This window comes from Peromyscus maniculatus, chromosome X, assembly GCF_049852395.1.
Source record: "Peromyscus maniculatus bairdii isolate BWxNUB_F1_BW_parent chromosome X, HU_Pman_BW_mat_3.1, whole genome shotgun sequence".
Lineage (NCBI taxonomy): Eukaryota > Metazoa > Chordata > Mammalia > Rodentia > Cricetidae > Peromyscus > Peromyscus maniculatus.
Window position 1 is genome coordinate 78,346,434 of NC_134875.1, and position 24,804 is coordinate 78,371,237.

The window sequence follows — 24,804 nt, forward strand, 5'->3', positions numbered from 1 at the left end:
CAATTCTGATTTGCAAAACGTATCTACTAGTCTTATGAACACTCTTTGGCCTGTGGATGACTTTCTTTAATTAAATTAAAATACCATTTCCGTGTGGGTGCAGCACTAATTTTTTGAATTTCAACATTGATTTTTTTATTGCCTCTTTCAAAGCAAGATCTATATGTGGTAAGTGTGTGTGTTGTTTCTGTGACAACATTCTTTCCAAAAATCTATAAAATTCAGCAAGAAAGAAAATAGTAAATTTACTTAATTGGTTAGGTCACAATCTTTGTTATAAATGAAATATGAAAATTCCAGGTAAAATTTAAATAAAAGTTAAGTACTATAGCACTACATTAAAAAATTACCATAAAACGGGAAGAGTGAATTATATACTTAATAAAATACAAAGACATCAAATTTTATCTAACAGAAGCTCATGATTTTATTATTTTTTATATTAGTGTTGTTAATTACATATTTTATAACAGAAATATTAGATTATATCATCATGTGCATGAGAATGAGATATTAAATCAAAGTCAAAACTCTTTCATGTTTAACAATAACAATAAAATAATATTTGATTAAAGTGTTTAATGGTATTATACTTTCAGAATTTTCTATTATATTTAACTTTAATGATTGTAACTCTTTTAAGTAGTTAAAAATAGCCAATAAACATGTGTATGCATTTGAACTAAATACAAAGTTACTATAACATTTTCCTGTACATCTGCTCACTATAATGTATGTTTACATATTAATGTGCAAGACAAATTTGTAAACATGAACATTTGAAACTTTGAAAGGAAATGATACTCATCTTTCTACTCTCGATATTTTATTGAAACAGCATGTCAAATTTGGCCACCCCACATGTGTAAGTAGTTTTAATATGGGTATATTTCAAATGTTCTATGTTATCTGTTCATTCTGTTTTATATTGCCATCCAAACCATGTTTATTTATATAGTTTTAATACAAAATATTATTTAATTGCAGATCAAATCAAAAGAGATCAAATGTATACCAAGGTAGTTATATCAAAGAAACTACCACCAGTGCCCAAGCTGTCTATACATTTGGTTTGTTTTTAATTGCTCCAATAGGCATGTTAAATTCTAGTGAAATCAACTGATGAACCATTGCTGTATACTAGAAATTATTGATTGTTATTTTGGCTGTCTAAATATTTTTCACCACAAAGTCAACGTATCTTTAAATTGGAATAAAAAATTGTACTTATACCCTGTCAACTCAATTTTCAAAGTACAGCATATGCACTTAGACATTACTAAATATATTTAAATATGTATCTCCACATAAGTATACATAATTAATAGTGTATGTTGGTATCCAATGAGTAGATTTTCTATACAGAATCTCTCTTTAGGAGAGGGAGAAGAAACAGTATAAATCATTTAAAAAGAAATTGAAATATCCCATTGGAGATTACACACATACACACACATGCATTGTGTGCATATTTACACATATTAGAGTGACATCTTTAATTTATAAAATTACATACATATTAAAAACTTGTTAGTGAGATTAAATAAGGAAACAAAAAATGTAAAAAATGTCCCATTTCTCTCTCTCTCTCTCTCTCTCTCTCTCTCTCTCTCTCTCTCTCTCTCTCTCTCTCTCTCTCACACACACACACACACACACACACACACACATACATTCTATTACTTGGAACATACTAAAAGTTAGCATGCATATAAACTTTTGCAAAATATGTTTTAGTATTTAAACAGCTCATTTATTTAAGCTACATTCTGGCTACCTTTGTACTTGCTTTGTGTGCCTTAATTTTCCCCAAGGTGCAAAATAGAAACGGTTAGGAGAACTTAAGGAAAGTCTTTCATAATGTCCAGTGCAGATGCTTGTCTTTGTGCATTGTTGGCACCCTTGTCATGTTGTCAGCACATAAGATGCAGATGCTTCAAAGACTCATTATTCACTGAGTCATCACTTGCCGAGACTAATAGCTCATTTCTTTTCCTGCCACAGACATACTTCAACCTCACAGAAGAATGAAATCATGTCCATTCTCAGCCCATATGGAGAACTCATGCCTGAAAGCAGTGTGAAACATCTCTCCACAGCTTGGGAGCTTTGAAGAAGCCTCTTCATTTTCAAAACACACTAAATAGAAGCAAATGACATTAGTTAATTTGAAGATTCTAAAAGTATGTAACCTAAAATGCTATAAAGTTAAAGTTATAATTTGGCCTTCCAAAATATAATATTCACAAAGTTTAGGCACCCAACAGTGAAAAGAAACAGTAAAGATATTGATGTTCTAAAATCATGTTACCTAAAGTAATACTAATATTTAAATGTAATAAGGAATGTAATATAGCAATCTGTCCACTTAGAACTTCAACCAAGCTCAACTTTTGTCATTGATTTCAGCTTGTCTATTTCACAAAATACTTTCCTGTCCAGGGAATCTGACTACAGGTCTAAGTTTGAATGGAAACTATACAAGGATAAAGTTATCATTCACTTATTTCCTGACTCAATGTGAAAATTTTACAAAATTGATGCAAGGTTTATTTTCTCTAGTTTTATCTGGGAAAGTTACTTACCAGGTCAGTTTAAGAATCAGATATATAAATGTAGTCTGTTGTTTTTTTAAAAGAAGAGGTGCATGCGTGTGTGTGTGTGTGTGTGTGTGTGTGTGTGTGTGTGTGTGTGTGTGTGTGTGTGTATCTTCACACCAGGTGAAAATAGAAGTTTTAATTTGGAACTTATGCAGTATCATGTGGCCACTTTCATTGGCTAACAATTTCTCACTTTAACCAGATGCTTTTGAAAGCTTTTTTTTTTAGAAAAAGTAAGGCAGTTAAATGTGGACAGATAGATTTCTGTTGTTGCTGTTCTGTAACTATAGTCACAATTTATCAACTTTCTTGAGTTCTGTAGCATCTATTTAGGAGCTGTAGTAAGGGTATTAAACATTTATGTGCATGAGTTTGACATGTTAACAGATTTCTACAGATGAAGAGTTTATTTCAAGGAAGAAAAAGGGCCACTTGATGGAAGTTTCCTCCAAGCCTAATTTTCCATGAAGGATTTCCCTCATTTACTATAATTGTAAGTGTGAAGGCACAACTCTTTTATTTTTTATGAAATAACGTAAGATGAATACCAAACACTAGCATTTAAAATTTTGCCTCTATTAAGTATTGCTAGTATAATTACGTATTCTTGGATTTACAAATGCAACACATAAAAATATCTGACATTTAAAGCATTGGTATATATACCCTGGAATAGCTATTAAATTAATGTATTCCCTTACATAGTGATTAAAGAACAATGCAGATATTTTCTTTAATTTTCAGTTAAATAACTTTTTGTTGATACTTAATAAAGTAATCACATACACATAAACTATCAGATAGTTTCATTATAATTTGATAAGGCAGCTATGTTAAATCCATAATTTATTTTACTAAAGTATTTTACAGAGTTCCTATTGTAGGGTAGGCAAAAAAGTGTACTTGTTTCTTTAATCCCTCTCTTAACAAACTTGAATAGTAGGTATTTCATGCCTCAGAGACTTTTGCAATAGATTCCCCATTGGTGTAAGCTGCAAATAATGCATTCTCTTCATTAGAATATTTAGTCTTATGCAACCATGTGCTGTTCTGTTTATATTTCTGGAAGTTGGGAGCAAATGCTTTATAGTAAGGCATATTTATAAGGAATATTTAGGATGAGATAACTATTTTGGTCCATATGATAATAAGTATACACTGTCCCTGGTGTGTTTTAGAAAAACAAGAAAAGGTGTTTGGTAGATCTGTTAGTGTTGGGAAAAGTCCAGTCATATTGCTGTAATTAAAGGACCTTGGCTTAATAAAATGACTGCAACTATTACTATAAATGCTTATATTTCATTGATTTTAAAGACAAGCAATGAATGGTTATACTTTATAAAAAATTATTCTCAGAAATTTAAGAATTGATGAAATGAGTCTATTCAAATTCAAGTGCTAAAATAAAGTTACTTTTTACTTTTATCCATTTCATTTACCATGAGTAACACACAAGATATGAAAATGGGAATTAAGTTCTACCATTGTAATGCTACTTTCGTAACTATGGACTCAAATCTGTTCTTTCTCTTCAAATATTGTCTCAGTTTTTTTAAGGACTAAAATCATATATTTTGATCAGTAGAATAAATAGGCTTTTTAAAGGAATACATTAACAGACTTCATATGTGAAACATCCAAAAGTAAAAGGAAACAAAGATCAAAGTTATTTGGAATGCTTTACCTTTCATTTGATCTTTGCATCCCCTTTAGAATTGAAGATTATCCAGACTACGTAGATTAATCGAAACCAATACTTGGAAACATGTCCCTGTCTATACCTCAAAACTGTAATTACTATTTCCTTCAGCAGCAAATACAAATCAAACAAATGATTCAATTTTTTTTGCCATGATTGCTTAATAGATATTTATAGTATAGCCAACCTTCATAGATAGGACTGAAATATTTTTATTGTTTTTACACAAATTATATCCATCTTGTTTTGGTCTTTGTTAATAGGTAAAACACAGGTGTATGGTGAGTTGACAATGCTGCAATTGGAGACAATCTCTTGACATTAATTATCACTAATGGCTTATCTCACCAAACAATATTTATTAAGTAACTTATTTGAGGACCAAGGCTATTATAATATCATAGTCTTACAGGTCGGAGATAACATTATATAGAAAATTCTTGTAAATATTTGTTAAGTTCCTTCAAACGCAAAACAAAACAATGCTGTTCAGTAAGGAAGTTTTAAAGAGACATTGTCCTTTCTTTTGTTACAAATAAAGAAAATGTGTGCTTACATGTAAGTGTCTTAAAATGTGATTGTTGTCCCATTAAAGGCAATGGTTGACTGCTGGATACCAATGTGAATTAGAAATCTGATTGTTGTCATTTTCACTGAGATGGTTGGTAGCATTTTCGAGTCTAGATGGCATGGAGAAGTTGTTCCTATAACAGCCATGGGGAGGATGAAAAGGGCAACTGAGTGTTTCTTGGGCAATGGGGTTTGGCTGGAAAATGTTTCCAGGATTCTGTAATCCATATAAAATTTGATTGGCAGAATGAGATGCTTGTAGACACTGCCCATTGCAGTCTTCATGTAACCCACTGTTTGAATTGATGATGCCCCTGGATGATCCCATGGGCACTTCCATCATGAGTGGGGGTAAAGACTGAGAACTGTTGAAGCTTGGTAGCCTTTCCGGAGTAGGTAAGACAAAATGTTGTGGTCGCCAAAAATTAGTTGGACAAATCTTGTAACAGAAGGGCAGGTTTATATTGTGCAGGTATGTCTCTGGATAGGTCATTCCAAAGGAGCCTGGAGGTATGTGAAACGAAGGTGTAGGTGGAGAACCAGAAGGAGAAAGTAAGGTGTTCAGAGGAGAGGGAGCTCCTCCACTAGAGGTCGCTGGAGATGAACCACTGCTTCCACCTGTCAAAGACAAGTCAGTAAGTGAATAATGAACCTGATTTTCCTGGGGAACCAGTAATCATATCTATTGCCCTTTCTGTCCCATTCTTGGAGTGGTTTTCCTTGCAAGTTCACAGTCCTTTTAGCTTGGGAAAAGATATTTGTATTCCTCTAACTGACTCTGAACATCGTAGCTCTAATCATGGCACTTCTGCTACTGTGCATCACACACCGGACATTCACTATACTCGAGCTCTTTACATTTTATCCAACAGTTAGAGAAGCTCCATATGTAACTCAGCCAATAATATATTACAAATAAAAGCTAATCTTTTATTTTAAAATCTGCACATTGAACAAAAATAATTTGTTGTCTGGGATTTTACAGATTTTTTTTCAGTGTAAAAATCAAGTAACTGTGAAAATAATTTTATTATTGAGAAAATATTAACAATCACTAATATTTTGTCTTATGTGAAAATCATAGATGGGGAGATTTCCATTGTTCTTTTCTATCAAGAACTGAAGACAGTGTTTCAAATTAAGAAGCATCAAGGTGAGAAGGAAAGGGTTTACTTTATGATATCCAAAGTCTTTTGTTGTTTAACACAGCAGTCCTCAACCTGTGAGTCACGACCCATTTGGGGGGATGCATATCAGTTATTTACATTATAAATCATAACAGTAGCAAAGTACAGTTATGAAGTGGCAATGAAATAATTTTGTGGTTGGGGATCACCACAACATGAGGAATTGTATTAAAGGGTCACAGCATTAGGAAGGTTAAGAACCACTGGTTTAACAGATAATAAAATGTATATGGTACAGGGCAATCTAGACTCTGACCTTTATTTTTGTAAATGTTTGAATTCAATCAATTATGTTTGGCCATACTTGATGAAGTTGGGAGATTTTATTGATAATTTTGTTATTTTTCTTGGGTATATGTAAATATAAACATACACTAATATTTTATCAGCAGATTGACAAATACATGTAATAAATCAGTCAAAAGTTATTTTAAAAATGACTGCTCCTCTCCCATATGACTGAACTCTTCACACTGTAAATGATGTAATTAACTGTATTTTAAGTGACCAATTAATGGTTACTTTTGTCTTTTTTTGAAATTAGATTATTTGGATATTTTAAAAGCATGCTGCCTAATGTTGTCAGTTGAATTATTCTAGTAAAACAACTGCTCATAGTTTTCTATGCCACTTTTTAAATCACATCATTTCAACAAATGATTATATCTCCTTTCTTCACATTACAATTACTTGTTATGGCATCATGTAAAACTTAAGCATAATGTTGATATCTTGCTCCATAAAAATAATGTTAAGTAAATGTCCAAAGCCAAGTGTACTTTAATGGGGTAAAGATGAGTGGAGAAAGTTTTATGCTGTTTACAAATAAAGTATTCTATTTATAGTTAAATATTTCAGAAATAAAGTTATAGATTATTTTACTAAAACACATGTATTATCCAACTATGGTCATGATGCTTTCATCAGGCAATGCGCTGTCTGAGAAGAAACAAATTACAAATATTTTTAGACTTATGATAATTAAATTGGTTGTGATGCAGTTACTGTATGGCTTCACTCATATGTGAAATATAAAGGTGATGACAACTGAGAACGTAATAATGGCTACCAGAAATGGGGGTCAAAAGGGGATGAAAAAATGTCAAGTCAGTGGCTTCTAAGTTATAGGGAGACACTAGCAAGAAGTTCACATGTGCTGCACAGCAGGAGACTAGTTAATAGTTAATATTGTACTTTGGCAAATACTACAGTGGGTTTTGAAAGTTTTCCCCATATAAAGGTAAAAAATGCTTGAGGAGATAAATATAATTGAATGAGACTAAATATTTTTAATGTATACGTGAATAAAAACATCACAGGGTACCCCACTAATACACTCAATTTTAATGTGTAAGTTAAAGCATTTAAAAAAAAAGTAGACAAAGCACCATATCCATGTTATATTTAGCTCATTTTGTGATTTTGTATGCTGACAGTTTCCTTCTTGGCATATTAATCATAATTTCTTAATTATTACTCTCTCTTTGTAGTATTAATCCTTTACTTTCTGTTTCCCTTCAAGTAGTATGATGCCATACCCTGTATAAGAATTTATAATTGCATACTTGTGTTTATTTCTTCCTAGCTCCTCTACCATGCTCATCATGCATTTTACTCTACATTCTATAAATTCTACCATGTGTTCAATGACTTTTTAAATAATGTGAAAATAAGAGCAAATTATATATGAAAATAAACTAGATGTGATCATTTAGGGTTATTTTGATATTTACTTTTATTTTTTTATATTTACTTCTCATGCAATACAAAGGTAAATTAGAACTATGTAAAGGTAAAACAAATGAAATAACTCAAACATATAGTAAAGATAAAAATAACTTATATAGCTAATATATTTCCAAATTAAGCCACAAATGGGCCAAAGACACAATCCATGTATGATGTCATGATAAGAGTGTAAGATAATTCCATAAGCTAGATAAGCAATAAATTCCACCAGCAACATAACTTTATTATCTCCCTTAGGTGTCAGTTTGTCTCTGTTTTTGCTTCTTACTTCCCCACATAGCAAATACATATTGTTTGTGAACACACATTTTCTGGCATATATTTATTCCTTTGTGTAGTATTTGATATAAGAATTATGGCTGTTGTTACTGCATTAATATGTAAAAATAAAACTGAAAGTTAAAAGTTTTCTTACTTTGTGTGTCGGCAACAAAGGTTTTAAAATCCATAGTGAAGGAAGGCCTCCAGGAGTAGGTCTCTAAAAACCCATCCAATACACCCCTAAAAAAAGATATTTACTTTTCAGCAACTCCAGAAAACATTTAGTGAATATAATGATTCATATAAACCTGTTATATTTTATGAGTAATCATCTGAGCTATTATTTTCACTCATATTTAGGATCTGACTACATTTCTGTAAGCTCCACATCTATACTGCATAATACCTTACCACTGGCCAGGAGGTACAGTAGAAAAAGGCATGGCATCCAAACATGCAGTTTCTTTCCTACCACCTACTATCCATAAAAGTGTAAGCTTCTGACCCACGGTTATATAATCTTTTTTACTCATAAAAGAGCTACATAAATATTCTCTATGATTGCAATTCTACTTACCTATTATTTCTAGTAGTTATTAAGGGGCTATCCAAATATTAAATTTGAATGCTGCTTTACTTACCGGTTTCTCCCAGGATCTCTAAATCCTTTGGCAAAAGGATTCCTGTCTATTTTCAGTTTTGTAATCTATGAATTCAAAAGAAAGACATAGAGAAAAGTCCAGGCTATGTTCTCAGCAACAGTCTTGCATTATAATGTGGAAAAAAATTCAAGCACACAGTTAAGTCAGATTTAAGATGATTGTCTCCTTGGCCTACTTGTCCCTTCTGCTATGATCTCCTGTTTAACAGAAGAACCATATCACTTTCTATCAAATGTCACTTAATAATGAAGTAAAGTTTTCCCCCGCCATTGTTTACAATGTAACCCACACAATGCTGCTTGATTCTATCCCATACCCCACTGGGGCCACTCCCACTTCTGAGGTCTAGACAGCTTTACCTGCTGGTTTTGGTAAGCTGTCACTGTAGTGAATTCAGTTTCTTCAAACGAGAATGTTTTAATTCCTTCAGTAGGAAGGGACTGAATCAAGGACAGGTCAATCCTACAGTCCTGCTCCATCACGTGCACACGGGGTTTGTACTTATGCATGGACTGCAGAATGATCTAAGGGAGAAATGATTAGATACCATCTGAAACACCAACTTCTCCCCAACACCACCCCCTGTTGATGATAACCCCCAGTGAAGACACCCCCCCAAAAAAACACGCTAGATAACAGTATGCAGGAAGGCTCAGATAACCACAAATCAGAACTTTGTTGCGGGCTTGGTCCCCAACAGAACCCCTCCTGGCTGAAGGCTTTCCAGAGGAAGGCACCACAGTGACACTGACACCATGTAGCAAATTTCATAGCCAGATTGGGGCCTTTCCTGCTTCCAAATGTGGTTGACCATGTGATGTGGATGTGTCATGAGTACCTGATCACCTGATATAAATTCTCTGGGCAGTAACTGATGGTACCAAATGTGGCTAGAAACCTGATATTCCCCACCTCCTAATCCTGGTAGTTTCCTTCTCTCCTTTTGTGGCTGGCACAAGACTAGGTTGGCAGGGCACAGGCAGAAGTGTGTACCTAGGGAGAAGGCTCAAGATCCAGGAAACCTGAAAATAAGGAGGAACTGACTCCCATGACAGCATGTTGTGGAAATGGACAGTCTGGATTCTCATTTGCTGCCTTGCATCCTCCCACCACACTGTATCAAAGGCACCGCTGTATCTGTAACAAATGTGTAGACTCCACAGTGTTGCCAGGGAAGGCAAGATGCCTAACAGTCCTGTGATGTGTGCCCTCCCACTCTCCACTATGGGACACCCTCTCTAGCTGAAACTTGTCTCTTCTTTGGGGTCTTTGGGCCCTCAAGTTCCCTGCAGTCATTCCCCCCAGTCCAGCACTTTAGATCACAGAGCTTGGAGGAGCCCTTTGTGGTCTCTGATTTACAAATCCAAGAGCTTGGTTTCCAAAACATTCAACACTTACAAAGAAGAATGCCCTCTTGAGGACTACCTCTGGCCTTGGCACCTACCTCCTCCAGGAGAAAGATTGTGCTCACTTACATGGCCCTTGTCATCCATCTCATTATTGGTGAGTTTCACTCGATCAAAGGAAATGATTTGACGCATCCAGATTTCTCCTGAGCAAGGGGAGTCCGGATGGACGTAGAATCGGGGAGTGATGCACGAATGGTCAGTATTCCCAGCAACCATCCACTGTGAGCTGTGATACACATACCTGAGAGAATAAAAAAGAGCAAGGTGTGGTTTTAGGCTCAGCCAGCACAAAGCAGAGGGATGAGAGGCTTCGGAGTTCTCCACCTAAGAGCCTCACCAAAGATTAAAACGCTTATTCCAAAGGCCAGTAATTAAACAGAAGCTCCCATTTCATTTTCAAAGAGCACTCAAGGGTAACAAACAAACAAACAGTAAGTAAGCATATGCCACGAAAATGCAAGGAAGTGTCCCGGGTGAGTAAAAACAGCATGGGATATCTGTGTCTGGTATTTCCTCACAGAAACCGTAGCAGGGAATCAGTCTGATTCCTTTTCCCACTGTAGGGATGCCTAAAAAAATCCACAAATGACAAGCAAGCAAGAAGCACGAGGAACAAAGCAGAAGGCTAAGCACTATGTCTGTTAAGCCCACGCTTAATAGTTTTAGTGAAAGCCCTTTCTTGCTCTGCACCCCTTTGCCAACTAAACTGCACATCAGAAAACTAAAGGAACTCCGTCCGCCTCGAGCGCCCTCAGGCCTGATTTTCCCTGAACTGTTTCCGATCTCAAACTAACGTTTTACTCAGCATTTCCCAAAACAGCCTCAGTGCAAGCAGCTGCTTCTGTTTCCAGGCCAGCCGAGGAGGTTCCAGCCGGCTGGTGAGTTGCACTTTCTTGCCTTGAGAAGAAGCTCTGGTACTAGATGGCCTCTCTCCTAAGGGCCAGGCACCAGGCGCGCCTCTGGGTTGATTGTACCCAGCTGACTTCGGGCTGCTTTCCCAGCACCCTCCCCTTCACTTCCAGAGCTCCCGGTCAAAGCATCAGCAGGGCAGTGCCTTCTGTGCTGCTAGCTCAAAAGGTTCTTATCTTTACAACAGTTTGTCTGTCTTTGGTCCAGCCTCCTCAAGGTATTCAAGGAACAAAAAGAATAAAAGAATCGCAGCACTGTCTGACTATTCCTTCAGGCATACATCTAAAAGAGGAACAACAGATGGGCAAAAGTCCAGCGCTGACCCTAGGACCCTGCCACTAGATTTGGGGAATCACGACATCATTTGTGAACCTGCCCAGATTACAGCCTAATCCTAGAAGCCAGGGTCCACTTTGAGCCTAAAGCATGTCTCTCTAAAGTTTTTCAAATTTCTTGCCTCTGCGACGCCAGAGCATCCACATTTTACATGTCTAAGGCACAAACAGCGGGTAGGCTTAGGGTACAATAAGAAGCTCTTTGACATCACCTTCCGTGAGGAGGGAGTAGGAAAGACCTGCTCTTCCTTTACTTTGGACCCAGATTCAAATGAGAAATTTGAACTATCTGAGTCCAAGGATGAGCAACCGTCTGTCCTCACTGGGCATACTTTTGTTCAAATCCTGCTGTCAGGTGTCAGGCTGCAGGAGTGATGCTCTGAATCTGTATCCTCAGCCTGTTTGGACCCTATCTACCAAGTTACCTATAACGTTTGGAATCCACTGGTTCCACATCCAAAATCACATAGTATTGCTTCACTGGGTCCATCCCTTTCACCTTGATCCGAACAGAAGGAAACATACGCCTGTGGGAAAGAAAATAGGGGTTTGGATGGAAAATAGAACCTGACAGGGCAGATATGAGAGACGTTTTGAAGGAAGATGAGTGATGGACAAATACAGTACTCTTCCCTTTCCATGACATGTTCAGGAAGTGGCATTTGTTACGTAAGAAAAAAGATGGTTGATTGAAAAGCCCGAGATTGTCTAGTGGTACCAACTATCTTTATGAAAAGTCTGCATTCCACGACCTGCCACGTGTCATTCAAAATGATAAGGACGGGAAAAGTTTCAGTCCTTTCCTGTACTTTTAGTAGAGGAAGGGCATGAGAGGCAGATTTGCAAAGGTTGAAATTAGGAAGACTAATTAGGAGGCTGCCCCACACCAAATGGTTAGCTGGTGGAAAGGCTGGCTTCCAGGTGGTCTGAGCCAGGGATGCTGTGCTGGAGGACAGTGGCTAGGGTATTGTTTGCCACTATTTGCTAGGCTTGAACTGAGAGGCTGCCCACAGCAGTACAAAGTTAGAGAGGTCTGACACTTGCCTGCCTGTACAGGTCTAGATTTTCGCCTACAGTACAAAGGCAGGACTTGGAAGAGTGAGTCTTTGGAGTAAGGATGTATCAGAAAATATGAGTAGTCTCTTTAATGCAGCTAGCTAGGTACTTCCCGGAGCAACAAATTGAGGAGTTCGTGGCTTTAAATCGTCTGCCAAAGAGCGAGGAGAGGGAGGAGTTTCCCATTACAAAACTGGCTTCTCCTCCTTAAGTGCCTACTGTGTGTGATTCAGGGAAATCACTGCCCCAGGCGAACCTGCCGGCCTTGGTAATGATCATCTCAGTCCCGATGTCGTGGAATCTCTTCCATAGGTCGGATCCCTGAAGCTCCACTTGGATAGTATTTTTTTCTTGCGGACTTTCCTGGCTGTTGCTCTCGCCGCCAGAGCAGGAGGAGAAAGCAGTTTTTGAAGATTCTGCCTTGGGTCGCTTTTCTGCTAGACACGGGGGTTTGAGAGTTTGGCAGGTTGCACCCATCCTTTTGTCTGGAGACTATCTTTGAACTGTTAGACCTATTCCTCCCTCCCGGAAACTTCAGTCACATGCATAAGTTCCCCCACGAAATCCTTTGTGGCTTAGTAATGTAGAGAGGGTCCCAATTTGCATCCCATGAAAGGTGGCACCCTTAAAATTCTCACCCCTAACCTGCCAAAAGCTGACTCTAAAGCTAGATTTTCTTGGGAATTTGGGGAACACCCTGCTTCCTACTGAGAGGCTCTTAGAATTTTGTAAGGGGTGTGAGACTCACTTCTCTAAAAGTGGGACCTTCCTTTTCATTGCAGACAAACCACAGCATTTCCAAGTGAGATTCAGACTCTCTGAAATTTGTACTCAAGTCAGGTGGCTAACTTGTTCCGCAATCCACACCCTGACCTGCGGGACTGGGCCAGAACATCTTTGCCACAGCGCAATGAACCAGGCGAAGAAGATCCGATCCAGCCAGCGCGGGTAAAGCGCTTAAGGGAACCGGGCTGCTAGAGTGTACTCACCCGGCTGCTTGCAGTCCCCAGAAGCGCTGCTAGGTACCTCCTCCTCTTTCTGTATGTACCGCTCTTCCTGCAGCCCAGGCTGCATCTCCTCTCTTGAGTCTTGAGATTTTCTTTTGCTGGGTCTCCCCACCAAGGCCTCCACCGAGAAGGCGTGCGCTCGAGTGCTCAGAGCCATCCCTGGAGGGGAAGAAGTGAGTGTGCACTGCAAAGTTTCAACCTGAGCTGGGTTCGGGAGGGAGGGGGAGAGGGAGGGCGCAGATGAGAGGCAAGGGAGGAAAAACTCACAGAAAAAACTCACAGAAAAGAAGTCTTAGATCTGAAAACCAATTTTTGGATCCACACTTTAACAAAAAAAAAAATCCCCCCCTCTGTTATATATGAATGTATTTTTATTTAAATAGACAAAATAAAGGAGAAGAAAGATTAAACTTGAGTCGAAATTCTACAAGGTGTAGTCTCCCTTCCTTTTTAGTTTTCCTCCCTCTCAGTGGACACGTGTGTACCATCAGTCCTCAAATCCTTGATTCTGGGACCTGCCAAAGCCCAGAGATTGACAAATGCTAGCCTTTTAGGGAACAGACCTGCCACCAATGGCAGCTCACGCCAAAGCGATTGAGAGATACTGTTGCATCCAACTGAGTGAATACCCAGCCGGTCACAACCTCCACTGTTTGTTTTGGAAGCTGTTGAAACGTAAAAAGAAAAAAAAGCGCTGTGAGTGACACTTTAGTCTGGTAGGGAGGAGAGACTGGGGGTTGGTTGGAGTGGGGCTCCAGATAGGCGGGAGGAAAGAGGAGAAGGAGACACAAGGTTACTGTTTTACATTAAATTGTAAAACGCTAAGACATGTGAAATAATTGCCCACGAGGGGCCACTTTTCCAAGAAAGAGCAAATATTACTTAACCAGACTCAGATAAATATATCTAGGACTTCTTTGCTCTCCCAGTGACACCACTGGAAACACAGAAGAGAGTGCAAGCTTTCTGGGCTATGCAGTTAGCACCTTACAAGGGCAGTGTAGGTAGATGTGCCCATATAACCACTTTTTATTAGTGTATGTGGGTGTGTGTGTGTGGGGGGAACTCAAGTAAAGAATGTCATGAGTATCCTAGACAGCACGATCAAAGAATAGAGCCAACCTGTCCCTTCTAGCCCTGCTTCTGCAGGACCTCCATACCCTGTTCAAATTCACACAACACATCTGAAAACAGCCTAAGGAGTAGAGAGTTACCAGCAGCACAAGGGAACCTTTGCTCCCAACAATGTGTTGAAAAATTCCAGTGCTTGACTATTAAGTAATTGGTTTTAGTGCCTTCTTACATGTCTTCCTGAGTTGGGTTTCACTTTTCTAAGTAACAACATTCTTTGTGTTCAGAAGAGACTATCATCATTTTCAAGGAGTACTTTTGTCTGCAAATATGACATGTTTGCTTTTGTGGCTGTCACTTGGTCACTCACTTTTCATTAGAAGTAGGAAATCAGGTGCTCTCGGACTCTTGCAAACGAAATCTAAGCTGGTGACATTTGAACATTTTAGGAAATTTTCTTCTCTTCTCCTTGGATATGTTTAGTCAAAGGGCATTGAAAGTCAATTCAAATCCAGTTACAATATAATGGAATTAGAATTAATGTATGTTATCCCAATAGCGAGTTTAAGAATGAAAGACCTTCACAGCATTTCAATTTCAACTATGTAACTGCAAGCTTAGATTTTCCATGGGACAATTGTTAAAGCAGTGGTGGGTCATTCAGCTATGGGGAGGACATTTTTAGATAACTGAGTATAGGTTAAAGTACTCTAATGATGTTAGATGCCATGGCAAAGACTTCCTTGTAGACTGAATGCTACTGAAGGGTATGCTCGAGTATAGAGCTTGGAAGACAATTACCTTTATCCTGCCTATGCAGAGTAAAAGCAAATAGGGCAAGGAGAATTTCAATATACAAAGTACTTGGATTGAAGACATACAGGACTGGATATAATCTTTGCCACAACTCATGAACATTTCTTTAATCTATTAAAATCAAGAGGCAGAATATTTGTTATTCATTCTTACTCAGAATATATATATATATATATACTATTGTATGTTCTTATCTAAAACGTACAGTTCAGAAACAGAAAAGACAAGAGTTATTGGTTAATTTTAGTCTGCTAACAGCTGTATAGCATTTCAATTATTTGTCTCCCTTGTCTTAGAATTTTCCTGCTTTTGAACCTGACTCATTTTGTTTCTCAGAGGCAGAGCACTGCTTTGTATAGCAAGGGGAAGCTTTGCTTACTAGAGGTTTTGAAGAGATCTCTATAGAAGTTAAAGGATGTTTGTTACAATGTCAGCTCTAGTATTTCACACTGTCTACCATGATATGATCTTCTTTAACCAAGGAAATAGCATACCTTGGAATAAAAGTTCCTGTATTACAAGAAATGTCTTCTTTAATATTTATTATATGCATGTAATTTAGTCATCCAGAACTTTTGTATTTGTGTAACCTAAACCTTTCCTTTTCCCATTTTAGTAATTATCTGATGACACTACACTGACAAAAATGTAGCTCCACTCTTGCTCAGGTTTGCTGGGTTAAGGTGCAAGTAATTCTTGTTACCCTGTGTTTACAAGAATCAAGCATGGCAGGACCAGCTTTGCAATCTGCTGGGCTGTTCATGCTCAGAGCTTCTGAGTTCTGGGGGCTTGAGGGACAATCCACTATGTATACTCTATCTATACATAGAAGTCTCCTTTCTGTACACCCTAGGTTTACTTCAGGAACACATAAGATCCTTCAAAGAGATTCTCTGTCATGGTGTGGCAGTGAAAAATGGAGAAAGAAGATTATATACTTAAAGATAAATATTCATTAAAGGGCATATGATTTATTATAATTATTGTTGAATACGATATTTGTATCTAAAAATATAGAAAAGTAATTTGTATCTCTACCAAACACTGTAATACGTTTTAATAATGATAAACAGGTACATTGTTAAAGTTTTTATGACACAAAGTATGAAAATGTTGCTTCTAGGCAAGTGTATGTACATGAAAAAAAAAACTTATATTTAAGGGAACTAAGTCTACCTAGAGTAGTATCCTGGGTTCTGCAGTACTTATAAACTAAAACTTTGATACCAAACTTATATGTGGAGATATTTCCACTCTCGCTCTTCATTTGGAGAGAATTATTTCAAATATATGTGATATATATGTCTGTCTGTATTTTCATACAGATACTATATAATAAAGTTAGAACTTGGAGCCTGACTGGACACCTAATGTTACTTTTTAGCAGAAGCACAAGCAATGTCTTGATGGAGATTGCTTCCTTCAATTGTTATTCTCTCTTTCCCTTGATTTTTCACTCCATTATATTATGATGTTTTTATGTAGTTACAACCTTGTAGACTGTGAATCAGACACAAGATCCACCTCTTCATGACTTTTTTTTTTTTTTATCTAGAATGAACCCTTGGGAAAGCACAGGCAAGAATTGTCAGATATGGGCAGCCCTATCATATCATTTGAGTACCCAAATTCAACATTTCCTGTACTTGCTAAATTACATAAAACAGGAAGGCATCCTTGTTTGCTTAAGTGAGTTTCAGATGACTTTTCATCACTTACAGACAGAAGAAATCCTGAAAAAACTATATTCACTTTGACAAGGTTTTTGGAAGATCACCCTGATGCCAAGGTCTTCCTTTCCTCTTTCTTCCTTTAGGGATAAGGAACTCCTGAATTGTTGAATCTCTGAGGATTGTAAACTTCCAATACAAACTAGAATCTTCAGTGAGTAATCTGAGTTCCTACCTGATCTCCCAGGAATCTGATGACAAACGGGGATAAAGCTGAAGGTGTAACAAGACAGACTTTGGGTTAACATTGTTTTAATTCAAATTCTGACTGTACTACCCTCTGAGTGACTTACAGAAATCTTTTTGTTGGCATTAAACTAATTTCTCCCCAGGAATCTAAGATTTTCCCTATAATACTGTCATCATAGCCTATGTTTCTGTAAGAGAGAAGATCTATCAGAAGGTCAAGTAAAATAATTTCTGTAAAGCACTTAGCCCAATGCCTAAATCAGGGTTCATACCTGTGTTCAACATTCAAGAGAAAAGAAAAGTTAATTTCAAGAATGTGTTAGTCTTTGTATCAGCTATACATCTGTAAATTGAGTCTACCCCTAGGAGAAGAGATCCAGGCCAATGTTAAGACCCACAACTTACATCAGATTCAAAAGATCAGCTATGTTAAGACTAATCATTCTTAAATTGTAAACTTTTTAAATAATTAGAGTCAATGGAGGAAACGAAAATACTACATTTGGGTTTCCAAAATCCATGGAAAATATGTCTAATAGAACACATAATTTGACTTCATTAACTTTGCTTTTGTAATAATATTTTTGGTATTCTATCAATGCAATGCAAGTGTATAGTCTCACATAATTAGATGGATTTGTAAATGATAAGCCAGTAACATATAACTGTGTTCTTTCTCCAGGGATTTGAGGAAACTGCCCTAACACATATTAAGTAAATTCTCACAGTGGATCTTTCAGTTTCTGGTTTGTATTAATTTGGTATGATCTCTCAAGAACTTCTGTGAGCTTATTAGTCTAACAATTGAGTTAGGCGAGCATATGAGTTATGCATGGAAAACATTGTCATCTTTGTTCCTAGGGAGAGTTAGAGAACAGAGAGGGGAGATAAGTTCTTATCCTTACTAGCTATGTTCTTCTCGAGGGGACAGATGGAAACTTAGCTGAAGGAAAAGTTATTCTATTAAATTTAATTATGTTTTATTACTAACAACTACTGAAGGCTTTCTTATGATAATAGAACATTAGGCTTAGGCTCATTGTATTTCTAATACTCAAAGCCATATAACTCTTTTTTCACTTAACTCATCACTTAAAGTTACCAGATTTTCTTAGTTTCTTGTTAGCACTTTTGTCCTCAGAACCCTAAGGATAATTTTATCCTTGAATAATTTCAGACAAAGTCAATGGATAAGAGAAAAGAAGAAAATAAACACATGGGTTGCTCTATTATATAATTATCTGAGTAACTGCAAGAATAGGTATTGTCTGTTCATTTCAGCTCTTTTAGGAGTAGTCATGATGTACACAATTAATAACGGAGAGTCTTACATCTTTCAGTCTTCACTCATTAAAACATCAAACCTGAATCAAATCTACACTTTTTAAGTTACCACTCTGTTGCTCTATTGGCACTATTACAATAACAAGTGCTGACTGTGTATATGTATCAAAACATCTTCTTGTATTCCAAAAATATATACAACTATTTTATTAATAAAATAGTGTGAAGTCAAAGTTTAGGTCTTAGCATGTGCAGGGTCCTATGTTCAATCCTCAGCACATAAGCCAACGAGCAAACCAACAAAACTGCAGGGATATCAAAAATATGGCCAGCATAGGTCACTTGAAAAGGAATATACCAAGTTTATTCCAATAACGAATTATTGGAAGATATTGTGAAGAATCGTTTCATTTCTCTAAAGCTAGGGGAAAACATACTTTTATAATTCTGTTCCACATAACTTTTCACCAAATTATTTTATATGCAAGCAACACAGTCCAAACCCTGACTTCAAATCAGTGGGCCATTTTCCTCTAACCTTGTCTAATCTAAACATGCATGAACCAGACCTGCCACAAAGAAGGAAACATTCACACCATAGGCTGTAGTCCACCAAATCTTACGCCTTTGTAATCTCTAGAACTCCCTTCTTTAGGTATTCTAGTATATTCTCACTCCTTAATGTATTACTCCACTCCATCATGCTTAGGGCAAGTGAAAAGGTGTAAGTGGATTCCTTCCATATCTCAATAATGATCTTCGTTGGATTAGAGCTCAGCAATACCTAGCATCTACAACAGTGGGAGGATGAAGTGTTTCCCTTAAGTCTATCAAAATATTAAATGTAGGTAGACATCTACAGTAACTATGCTTAATGCTGAAGTTATGCTTACTTTTACCCACTGTCTTCCTTTACAAGTTTTTTTTTACACAACTAGATAAACATTCCTGCTTAAAGTAGACGTTCAAGTCAGAATATCCTAGGTACCAAAAACTGTCAGTAATAAAGCAATAAAGGTAATTATGGAGAGTTATATCAGAGGAACCACTAAAAAGAAGCAAGAATATACTCTTTGTATTTACCAAATTGAATTCCTAGATAAAAAAAGAAGAGGAAGAAAGAGCAAAAATGATGGGTATGTGTGTTAGCATTGAAACTTTTGTGCTACAATATATACCCTGAAAACACTTCACTTGATTATTGCTGACTTAGAATATTTTTAAAAATTACCTTAGTAAATCATCTCAGTAAAATGACTGCCACTTCTCAAACCTCTGCCTTTGTGTCTCCAGCCTAACACATGACTCATGTGACATTACCAATAAGGTTGCTAGATTGTTGGAACATTCAACTTTGTATTTTATGATAGTGTATCCATAATTGTTGAAATTATGCTTGCATATTGCTCATGGAGGGCGATTGTTTTTAATTTTTCAATGCAGTTATGCAAATGACACTTAGATAAATAGTTGGATTACAGGATTCAATGTGCTAGTATTTTAGTAAACATTAAAGCAATTGGTATCAATAGTCACAACTCATTTCAGATAGTGCTTCTAATCTATTTTATCACATGGACATGCATTTTGCAAATGTCAACCTGAACTAATGACTACTCAATATTTTATATCTTGGCTGTTAAACTTTCTTTTTCTTTGTCTATTTTATTTTCCTCTGTTATTGAAAATAAATTATTTTCTCATACAATATATCCTAATTACAGTTTTCCCTCCCTTTTCTCCTCCCAGTTCCTGCCCCACCCTTCCCATCCAGAGCCATTCCCTTTCTGTCTCTCATTAGAAAAGAACAGGTTTCTAAGACAAAAGAATAACACATAACAATATAAAATATAGTAAGATAAGACAAAAACCACCATATTTAAGTGGGACAAGGTAAACCAACAGAAGGAGAAGAGCCCAAGAGTAGGCACAAGAATCAGAGACCCAGGAGTCTCATAAATGCTAAGCTGAAAGATATAAATAGACCTTGGAATAAACAACTCTAAATGGGATATCTCCATCAAATCTCTCCCCTCAGAGCTCAGGGAGTCCCATGGAAGAGGAAGCAGAAAGAATTTAAGAGTCAGAGGGGATGGAGGACACCAGGAGAACAAGTATCCCTAAATCAATTAAGCAGGGCTCATATGAACTCAGAGACTGAAGCAGCAAGCACAGGGCCTGCATGGTTCTGCACCAGGTCCTCTGTGTATGCATCATGGTTGTTAAACTTCCACTCATTTTCATTGGCAGGCATATACATTTTCATCCCTTCCTTGTCTAACAGCCATCTGTTTGACATCTCCCCTTGTCTCCTTAACTACAGTATTTCATTTTTAAAGATCTAGTAATACTGTTGTTGTTATTTTTAGTTACATATATGGGTGTGTATATGTGTGTGAGTACCTACATGTGAGGGCAGGTGCCTGTGATGTCCAGAAGAGGAGGCGGAATCCCATAGGGCTGGAGTTACAGGCAGCTGTGAAGTGCCTCAGTTGAGCACTAGGAATAGAATTCAAGTGTTCTGGAAGAACAATAGTTGATCTTAACTGCTGAGCCATTCCTCCAGCCCTGACTAGAGTATTTCGTTATGTTTTAATTCACCTTACTTGTTTTGACAGAATAAAAAAATCGGAATAGCTATTTGTGTTTGTGTCTGTGTATTCTGTGAAAATTACTGCATATTTTACTCATAATTATGAAGATATCTATAAAGTGATGATTTCTTTCTTGACTGATGTTCTACCTACCTTTCATCATTATTTTGTTTTGGTATTATAAACATTTTAAAGTCAGTCTTGAATGAAATTTTATTTTATTTTATTTATATATTTTATGTATGGGTGTTCTGTCTGCATGTATGCTTGCACGCCAGAAGACGGCACCAGATCCCATTATAGATTGTTGTGAGCCACTACATGGTTGCTGGGAATTGAACTCAGAAGCTCTAGGAGAGCAGCCAGTGCACTTGATTGCTGTGCCATATCTCTAGCTCCTGAATGAAACTTGTTTTTTTAATGTGATGGTGTTTTTATCTGATGCAAATTTGCTGTCTTTTATGGGCATTGTACTGATTAACTCAAGTCACTACAGTAGAGGGAACAGGAGGTTCTGTAACATGCTTGAGAGGAATACTGCAATTTGAAGACTTCCAGTTTATCTCCTCAAGTTCTCCAGAAGCAAGAAAGCAGACTTACAGATGTGGTACTCACAGACAGAATGCTCAGTGGGTCTCTATTCCTCTTCTTTATCCCTCATGGTCCCTTTCTGTTTCTGTATATTTGCTTATCTTTATCTCACTGACACCTGTTACTTATTTGAGGTTTCTCCTTCATGTTTCTTTATGTCTCTTAATTTCTGGCATTCTCTTTCTTCTTTTCCTATGTATTGCTCTCTCTCTCTCTCTCTCTCTCTCTCTCTCTCTCTCTCTCTCTCTCCCCTAATGTATTTTATTTTTCATTTTCCACATTTCTCTTTTTCTGCCATTTTTATGTACCCTTTGCTCTTTCAGTAACAGGCAGAAGAGCTGGGAATGAAGGAATGATTGTGCCAAATCTACAATAACTACTGTAATGTTCCTTTCACTATTATGTATTTTCTATATTATCTTTTACTAGTCTGAATAAAAGTGTATTTGGTATGTATTCTTGTGTGGGGAGGATGGATATGTGTGTGTGTGTGGCTGCGTGTGTTACAATTGCTGTATCTGAACTCAAGGTCTCTTGAGAGAAAACATGAACAAATAAAAGACATCCTTTGACAAACTCTGCTGCCCCCTGTGGATGCAAGTGCATACAAGGGGCCACAGAAAGAACCACACCCTTCTGGCTCAGCAAGCCAGGGCTCCTTAGGGAAGAGCCTGTGAAGAAGGCATCATTGCTCACAGACTGCCTGCAAGGTCACCTCTCAATATTAAGCACTCAGCTAACAGTCTTCCATGTTAGCCACTGTTCTCACTTTTTAGTCAGGCACAAGTATCTCTTCTCACACCTAGCCCCTCTAAATTTACTTTGGCATTCCTAACTTGATGGAAGCATAATCTCCTCTGCTTCAGTGCCTTCTGTCCCAGCCCTGTACCATATACATTTTATTATCTGTTAAACCAGTGCTTCTCAACCTTCCTAATGCTGTGACCCCTTAATACAGTTCCTCATGTTGTGGTAACCCCAACCATAAAATTATTTCATTGCTACTTCATAACTATAATTCTGCTACTGTTATGAATCGTGGTGTGATATTTTTGGAGATACAAGTTTGCCCAAGGGCTCGCAACCCACAGGTTGAGAATCACTGCTCTAGGAAGCAGTGATTTCAGGAAATCTGTCAGTTTCCAGGTGAAGGAATTTGACACCAAGTCTGACTTCAGCTGAATCTTCCTAACCTGAAAGACTTGACTAATGATATCTAAGAGGGATGACAGAGCCTATAAAGAACACTTTTGCAGAAGGCACCCCAAAAAAGCAACAGCCTGGCGAGAAAGTATGGGGAATTTACCTGGTAGGCAAGAAGTAGCAGTGGGTCTCTGTGTGCTCATGATGGTAATGCCCGACGAGTCTCAGACTGAGCTCTTTCACTTCAAAAATGCCCACACTAGCTCTTCTGGGAGCCCAGAGGTCACTCTGCCTAGGGTTGGGGCACAAGTGAACTGCACAAGAGAACTTGCAGTTCTTTCCAGCAGTGAGTGGGTGGAGCAAAATTTGTTACTTCCTAGAACTGATCTTGCTGGGACCTTCTTCCAAGCAATTTCAACCTGCTTTGGCTCAAGGTCAGCCATGCAAGCACAATGAGATGATCTCAGCCTCCAGGGCTTTGGGGGTGCTGGGAGGACATCCTCTCTGTGTCTCCCTTTGCATCCTTGCCTCACTGTGCCCTTCTCTGAGCTTTAGGCTGACATATCTAGAGGGAAATGTAAGGGGGAGTAGTGCCTCCCAAGGACTGAACAAACAGAATAAGATGTGGATTGACTTTAAAATGCAATGTTCTCATTTCTATCCTAAACATATGCATTTACAGTTGAAAATCTCTTTCAAGACTCAATCAATAGCAGTTTAGCAGCTTGATTCCAGACATCCTCTCTTCTTGCTGTTTAGCAAGCAAGCAACTTAATCACAGTGAGCCCAAGAAGGTGGCCTGGTGGGTCCTGTGACCTGGAAAGTGTGATGACTCTTAATGTCTCTTCAGTCTTCAGGTCCCCAGAACTCACAACTTTAAGTTTCTCTTTCAGTATATCTCAGAATATTGTTTCAATTTTTTCCCTGTCAGGTTCATCACCTCAGGACAACTAACAGAGAATTGTAATGTACTATGGCCTAGAGCTGAGTGATCCGCAGTGACTTCAAGTACTTTTTCCTTTAGTTGGAGAAGCTCCCCAAGAAAACACATTCTTGCTTAGTGTAGACTATCAGTGACAAACTTGGGCTCTCTTACTTCTATTTCTTAAACTACTGGAAGCAGCACATTTCTTCAAGGAAGGAGGACAATTTCTGTCATCTGGCATTTGTTTACACCACAGCTGAATCCTGTGTCACTGTCATAGTAAGAGGTCTCTTGAATAAAATCCCTGAATCAGATAATGCAAGTTCATGGTCCTTAGATGGCATCTAGTGACCAAAGAGGGCTATTAATAGCTTTACCAAAATTAGGCACCAAATTGTGAGGATGGGATGCATGAAAGATCTGTAAATGGATGCTTGAATTCTTAAAGTTTCCAATTCTGTCAGTCTCCAACAAATCTAAGATTTGTCTGAACTGTTTCCTCTGACAATAATCAATATCTAAAGAGAAGTATAATACTTTCTAAAGTAATTTTTTCTGATGTCTATTTCTCTTTTCCTCCAAGGAAAGTGTAAGGGGAGCTTTGCTTCCTGTTTGACTTCCCATGATTTTTTTTTCAATTTTAAGATGAGGTATCACTGTAAAAAAGTTCCAGCCATTTTCATAGAGAATTCAGAAACAAAATTTCTGAGTTCTTCCACAATTCCTAAAATGTGTGTGTGTGTGTGTGTGTGTGTGTGTGTGTTGTGGAGCTTGTGTGTATATGGGAGCAAGGGATAGAGGGTTCAGCAGTTAAAGGAATAACATGCCTGCCTCTCCTTGAAATGACGTGCATTTTGAGACACGGACAAATCTGTTTCTGGTCCTTGTTTCATGTCGGGAAATGTGTTTCCTGTAGTAATTGGAGCTATTCACTTTTGGTGATATTTAAAACGGGCCCAGCTGAGTGGAGCCAATGTTTGGTTAACCATGAAGGAAATGGCTCTTGATCAGGCAGGC

General features: G+C 37.6%; 1 protein-coding gene across 3 annotated transcripts; it reads right to left on the reverse strand.

The window, feature by feature from the left end:
- Positions 1-402: 402 nt before the first annotated feature.
- Positions 403-23,183, reverse strand: Tbx22 (T-box transcription factor 22). Of its 3 annotated transcripts, none has more exons than XM_015986267.3 (10): positions 23,026-23,183; positions 13,427-13,603; positions 12,694-12,871; positions 11,807-11,908; positions 10,204-10,378; positions 9,088-9,252; positions 8,708-8,772; positions 8,221-8,306; positions 4,856-5,487; positions 2,000-2,139 (listed from the first exon to the last, which is right to left on the reverse strand). In XM_015986267.3, exons 1-9 carry the CDS (start codon positions 23,063-23,065, stop codon positions 4,889-4,891), a joined length of 1,587 nt encoding a protein of 528 aa, XP_015841753.2. In that variant the 5' UTR covers positions 23,066-23,183; the 3' UTR covers positions 2,000-2,139; positions 4,856-4,888. The 3 variants fall into 3 exon arrangements, with proteins under 3 accessions (XP_076417681.1, XP_015841753.2, XP_076417680.1); XM_076561565.1 differs by having other exon boundaries at positions 12,694-12,874; XM_076561566.1 differs by lacking the exon at positions 12,694-12,871 and having other exon boundaries at positions 403-2,139; positions 23,026-23,118.
- Positions 23,184-24,804: the final 1,621 nt, after the last annotated feature.

What these genes read in the sequence shown, in the direction of transcription:
- Tbx22 (XM_076561565.1), bottom strand. Translation starts at nt 23,065, where the DNA reads ATGAGCACACAGAGACCCACTGCTACTTCTTGCCTACCAG. An exon ending in TGCTACTTCTTGCCTACCAG is followed by an intron (nt 13,604 to 23,025) that starts GTAAATTCCCCA and finishes CTTCCCCTCCAG; the next exon opens with GGATGGCTCTGAGCACTCGA. An exon ending in CAGCTTACCAAAACCAGCAG is followed by an intron (nt 8,773 to 9,087) that starts GTAAAGCTGTCT and finishes TTGAATTCATAG; the next exon opens with ATTACAAAACTGAAAATAGA.